Below are 6353 nucleotides of genomic sequence, written 5' to 3'. Positions count from 1 at the left end.
CGCTAGCTGGCTGGTACGTTTGTGTGTCTCGCCAGGGGCATGCAAGCACAGGACCAGGTGTGAGTTGGAGAGCCGCGACACTTGCATACATGCATGCAGGCACACACGCGCCAAGCGCACGCGCGCGATGGATGCGAGCACGCAACACCTGGAGCTGTGTTGCCCGCGTCCGATGGTCGATGCCAAACCTAGGTGCCGTCGAACAGGCTAAGCCACGTACTTCTCCCGGCACAATCCGTACGAGCTCCCGCCAAAAAACTAACGTCGCCATGCCCAATTGCCTGCTCCAGGACGCACTGTTGCTGCATAGGATATTTGCCGATTTGGAGCCGACTCAGCGAACGCGCACGCCGGAGCCGGATGGATATACACACATGTATGGCGTGCGACATGGAGAAGATAGACGACGCTCCTCGTCCAAATCTATATCCGGAGCGTCCGGCTCGCTGACCTAGGCATGGACGTCGCTCAGATAAAAAGCTGTGCGCGTTTGCCCTTTGCCGACAGGTAGCCGCCACGTGTCTACCGGCGCGGAGACTCGTGGAGCCCACGGCGTCGACCATGTGTCCTGCGCTCCCGGCCCCACCCCTTCGTGTCGCGCGGATTCCTTACTTGGCGCACGCGTGGGAGCGCTCCCCTACACGTCGCCTCACCGCCGTCGTCGCTTTCCCTTCCAGCCCTATAAATGCCTCCCGGCTGTGCCAGCCAGCAGATACATCGAACATCGACCAACCCGCCATCCACCATCAATGGAGCCGGCCGGGGCGCAGCAGCAGCAGCAGGCGGTGATGCCGACGACGAAGCAGAAGAAGTGCTGCCCGCTGCGGCGGTCGCGCAAGGGGTGCATGAAGGGCAAGGGCGGGCCGGACAACCAGCAGTGCCCCTTCCGCGGCGTTCGCCAGCGCACCTGGGGCAAGTGGGTCGCCGAGATCCGCGAGCCCAACCGCGGCGCGCGGCTCTGGCTCGGCACCTTCGGCAGCGCGCTCGACGCCGCACGCGCCTACGACGCCGCGGCCAGGGCGCTCTACGGCGACTGCGCCAGGCTCAACCTCGCCCAGCAGATGCGACCGCAGCCGCAGCCGCAGCCGCTGCCGCTGCAGCAGCTCCCGCCTCCGGTCGAAGCGCCGGGGACGCCCTGCTGCTCCTCCTCCAACAACTCCAACTCCACGGCGTCTACTCCGACCGATGTGGTGGACTGCAGCGCCTGGATGCAGCAGCCGTCGTCGGAGGCGGCGGAGGACTTCGAGGCGTACGTCACCCGGCTGCCCAAGGCGGAGGACTTCGGGCTCGAGGGCTTCCAGGAGGTGCCCCTCGAGGTGCTCGACGAGGCCGGCGGCGGGATCAGCATCTGGGACCTCTCCGTCGCGCCGGACATGGTGGCCGCCGCCTCCACCTCGGCTGCGGCCTGCGCCGTCCCGCACCAGCGGCTCCAGCAGCCCGCGTGGTGAGCTCCGTTCCGATCGAGCATATGGGCATACAAACAAGTGACAGTCATAAGCTAGAGTTATACATACATCATCGTTCGTCTCTACCCCGTTGTTACCGTCGCAGCTGCTGTAGATAGCGGGCTAGTTTGTTACTACCTCTTAAGTCCTTTTTCTTCTCTTCCGTCGTTGCAGTGTAGAGTAAATATTGGTGGGCAGGCAGGTGTGCATGTGTGTGTATATGATATATTTGTGCGTGGGAAGAGGATAGTCAGTCTAAGTCTCAGTAGTGCACTGCGCTGCTAGTGAGATGAAATGGTCGATGAGATCGGATGTACTGTACAGCGGATCGATGTGCACATATATGGTGTAACATGCTAATGTGTTGGTACGTCGATCCATTGATCGATCCATCCATCCGTCGGCCATTTTACATGTGATAATGGTGTTATGTTGGTCAGTCAGTTCTGTGTGTATTCCGTTGCAACAAAATTGACGCCAAGGACATGGTCGAAGATTACGACGAGATGGCATGGCAGACCAGGGATGCATTGTAACGTAGTGAACGTATCCTGACGTAACCAAAAAGCCCCATTTTCGTCAGGCTACACATGAAGTCGTATACATGTGTAACGCCCTCGTGCTGCCGCCGTGCACGAGGACGTGTCGACGTGCATGCAGCGCATCTGTGGCTCTGCGCTTCATCGCTTCATCACTTCATCAGTCAGTCATCCCGAGGCAGCGTCGCCCTGTTTTCTTCTCAGGGTCTCATGTCCAGTGACATGGGCTCAACAGCCGCAAGATTTTTTTTTTTTTTAATGTTTCACCGGGGGGGGAGAGGTTCCCCACCTGAATTTTTCATTCCAAATTTGGTTCAAAAACCAGAGTACAGCAAAGGACCAGGATAGAGTACAAGGAGGGGAGGGAGAGGGAGCATTTTACACTGCGCTGTTTAGACAGGTGTCCCACGCGGCAGCCTCGCCTGCGATCGCCTGCGGCAGGCGCGAGCTCCACAGGGTGGCATCTTTTCTACACGCACGGAGCAGACGAGCTAGGCATGGTTGATCATGCCGAAAGACCACCCCATTGCGGTGCTTCCACAAGTTCCAGCAAAGGAGGATAACAAAGGTAGAGGCCGCGTTTTGCCGAACGGTGCCGGGGGGGGGTAGGAGTGTATCATCTCCACACTTGCGCTTGACGGCAGTGGCCATCCGACCGTCGACCAGAAGGTCTGCGCGAAGGAGCAGCCGAAGATCAGGTGGTCCGCCGTTTCCAGCGGCGCGCCGTAGATCGCACACCCTGCCTCTTCCGCCGTGAGGATGTGCTTCCGAAGCAGTGCAGCCCGCGACTGAATCCGAGCACGCACCAGCAGCCAGGCAAAGAATTTTGCTTTGGAGGGCGCGTAACTCCCCCAGACAAAGCTGGTGTATGGGACAGTGATGCCGCCGGTCAACAACAGTGCATAGAGAGCGCCGACGTCCAAGTCTCCTCCTTTCTTGGCACATCTGATGAGAGCGCGAGAGTCAGGGGCGGCCGAAAGGCTCACCAACTCGATCAGCTGCAGGACCTGGGCCAGCTTGCCTTCAGCCTCGATCGTGAGCCGTGCAACCAGGGACTCCCTGACCGAAGCTCGGGGTTTAGTGGCGTGCGAGAACAGCGCAGGCATCACATGGCAAAGGGAGCCGACCCCGAGCCAGTCATCCTCCCAGAAGCTTGTCCGCCGCCCGTCGCCCACGATCGGCCTTGAGATGCTCCGATAGAGCGGCATCAGCTCCGTAAGGGAAGTCCAGTGCGCGCCGGCCTCGGAGCGTTTGCCAGCTCCGACGGGACCGTCGATCTGCTGCCAGGCCTGATGGCGTGTATTTCACACGTTCGTTGGGCAACCCCAAGAGGAAGGTATGATGCGCACAGCAGCAAGTTTTCCCTCAGAAAGAAACCAAGGTTTATCGAACCAGGAGGAGCCAAGAAGCACGTTGAAGGTTGATGGCGGCGGGATGTAGTGCGGCGCAACACCAGAGATTCCGGCGCCAACGTGAAACCTGTACAACACAACCAAAGTACTTTGCCCCAACGAAACAGTGAGGTTGTCAATCTCACCGGCTTGCTGTAACAAAGGATTAACCGTATTGTGTGGAAGATGATTGTTTGCAGAGAAAACTGTAAAACAAGTATTGCAGCAGATTTGTATTTCAGTATTAAAGAATGGACCGGGGTCCACAGTTCACTAGAGGTGTCTCTCCCATAAAGTAAAAGCATGTTGGGTGAACAAATTACAGTCGGGCAATTGACAAATAGAGAGGGCATAACAATGCACATACATGTCATGATAAGTACAGTGAGATTTAATTGGGCATTACGACAAAGTACATAGACCGCCATCCAACTGCATCTATGCCTAAAAGTCCACCTTCAGGTTATCATCCGAACCCCTCCGGTATTAAGTTGCAAAGCAACGGAACAATTGCATTAAGTATGGTGCGTAATGTAGTCAACAACTACATCCTCGGACATAGCGCCAATGTTTTATCCCTAGTGGCAACAGCACAACACAACCTTAGAACTTTCTGTCATCGTCCCGGTGTCAATGCGGGCATGAACCCACTATCGAGCATAAATACTCCCTCTTGGAGTTAAAAGCAAAAACTTGGCCGAGCCTCTACTAGTAACGGAGAGCATGCAAGATCATAAACAACACATATGTAATAACTTGATAATTAACATAACATGGTATTCTCTATCCATCGGATCCCGACAAACACAACATAGAGTATTACGGATAGATGATCTTGATCATGTTAGGCAGCTCACAAGATCCAACAATGAAGCACAATGAGGAGAAGACAACCATCTAGCTACTTCTATGGACCCATAGTCCAGGGGTGAACTACTCACTCATCACTCCGGAGGCGACCATGGCGGTGTAGAGTCCTCCGGGAGATGAATCCCCTCTCCGGCGGGGTGCCGGAGGAGATCTCCGAGAATCCCCCGAGATGGGATCGGCGGCGGCGACGTCTCCGTAAGGTTTTCCGTATCGTGGTTTTTCGCATCGGGGTTTTCGCGACGGAGGATTTAAGTAGGCGGAAGGGCGAGTCGGGGGCCGACGAGGGGCCCACACCACGGGCGGCGCGGCCCCCTTGGCCGCGCCGCCTTGTGGTTTGGCCACCTCGTGGCCCCACTTCGTATGCTATTCGGTCTTCTGGAAGGTTCGTGGCGAAATAGGCCCCTGGGTCTTCGTTTCGTCCAATTCCGAGAATATTTCGTTACTAGGATTTCTGAAACCAAAAACAGCGAGAACAAGCAATCGGCACTTCGGCATCTTGTTAATAGGTTAGTTCCGGAAAATGCACGAATATGACATAAAGTGTGCATAAAACATGTAGGTATCATCAATAATATGGCATAGAACATAAGAAATTATCGATACGTCGGAGACGTATCAAGCATCCCCAAGCTTAGTTACGCTCGTCCCGAGCGGGTAAAAGCGATAACAAAGATAATTTCTGAAGTGACATGCCATCATAACCTTGATCATACTATTTGTAAACATATGTAGTGGATGCAGCGATCAAAACAATGGTAATGACATGAGTAAACAAGTGAATCATAAAGCAAAGACTTTTCATGAATAGTACTTCAAGACAAGCATTAATAAGTCTTGCATAAGAGTTAACTCATAAAGCAATAAATCAAAGTAAAGGCATTGAAGCAACACAAAGGAAGATTAAGTTTCAGCGGTTGCTTTCAACTTGTAACATGTATATCTCATGGATAATTGTCAACATAGAGTAATATAACAAGTACAATATGCAAGTATGTAGGAATCAATGCAAAGTTCACACAAGTGTTTGCTTCTTGAGGTGGAGAGAGATAGGTGAAGCTGACTCAACATAAAAGTAAAAGAATGGTCCTTCAAAGAGGAAAGCATCGATTGCTATATTTGTGCTAGAGCTTTTATTTTGAAAACATGAAACAATTTTATCAACGGTAGTAATAAAGCATATGAGTTATGTAAATTATATCTTACAAGTTGCAAGCCTCATGCATAGTATACTAATAGTGCCCGCACCTTGTCCTAATTAGCTTGGACTACCGGATCTTTGCAATGCACATGTTTTAACCAAGTGTCACAATGGGATACCTCCATGCCGCCTGTGCAAAGGTCTAAGGAGAAAGCTCGCATTTTGGATTTCTCGCTTTTGATTATTCTCAACTTAGACATTGATACGTCTCCAACGTATCGATAATTTCTTGTGTTCCATGCCACATTATTGATGTTATCTACATGTTTTATGCACACTTTATGTCATATTCGTGCATTTTCTGGAACTAACCTATTAACAAGATGCCGAAGTGCCGGTTGCTGTTTTCTGCTGTTTTTGGTTTCAGAAATCCTAGTAAAGAAATATTCTCGGAATTGGACGAAATAAAAGCCCAGAGGCCTATTTTCTCACGAAGCTTCCAGAAGACCGAAGACGAGACGAAGAGGGGCCACGAGGGGGCCACACCCTAGGGCGGCGCGGCCCCCCCCCTTGGCCGCGCGGCCCCGTGGTGTGGGGCCCTCGTGCCGCCTCTTGACCTACCCTTCCGCCTACTTAAAGCCTCCGTGACGAAACCCCCAGTACCGAGAGCCACGATACGGAAAACCTTGCCGAGACACCGTCGCCGCCGATCCCATCTCGGGGGATCCCGGAGATCGCCTCCGGCACCCTGCCGGAGAGGGGAATCATCTCCCGGAGGACTCTACACCGCCATGGTCGCCTCCGGAGTGATGAGTGAGTAGTCTACCCCTGGACTATGGGTCCATAGCAGTAGCTAGATGGTTGTCTTCTCCCCATTGTGCTATCATTGTCGGATCTTGTGAGCTGCCTATCATGATCAAGATCGTCTATATGTAATTATATATGTTGCGTTTGTTGGGATCCGATGAAT

The 6353-nt window shown here is 53.3% G+C and overlaps 1 protein-coding gene across 1 annotated transcript; it reads left to right on the top strand.

The window, feature by feature from the left end:
* The first annotated feature begins 656 nt into the window (after positions 1 to 656).
* Positions 657 to 1448, top strand: LOC124650942 (dehydration-responsive element-binding protein 2C-like). Its single transcript, XM_047190183.1, has one exon. The coding sequence runs from the start codon at positions 750 to 752 to the stop codon at positions 1446 to 1448; it is 699 nt and encodes a 232-aa protein (XP_047046139.1). The 5' UTR covers positions 657 to 749.
* Positions 1449 to 6353: the final 4905 nt, after the last annotated feature.

Source organism: Lolium rigidum, chromosome 1 (genome assembly GCF_022539505.1).
Source record: "Lolium rigidum isolate FL_2022 chromosome 1, APGP_CSIRO_Lrig_0.1, whole genome shotgun sequence".
Lineage (NCBI taxonomy): Eukaryota > Viridiplantae > Streptophyta > Magnoliopsida > Poales > Poaceae > Lolium > Lolium rigidum.
The sequence above is the reverse complement of the archived record's forward strand: the minus strand, read 5'-3'. Positions and strand labels throughout refer to the sequence as shown.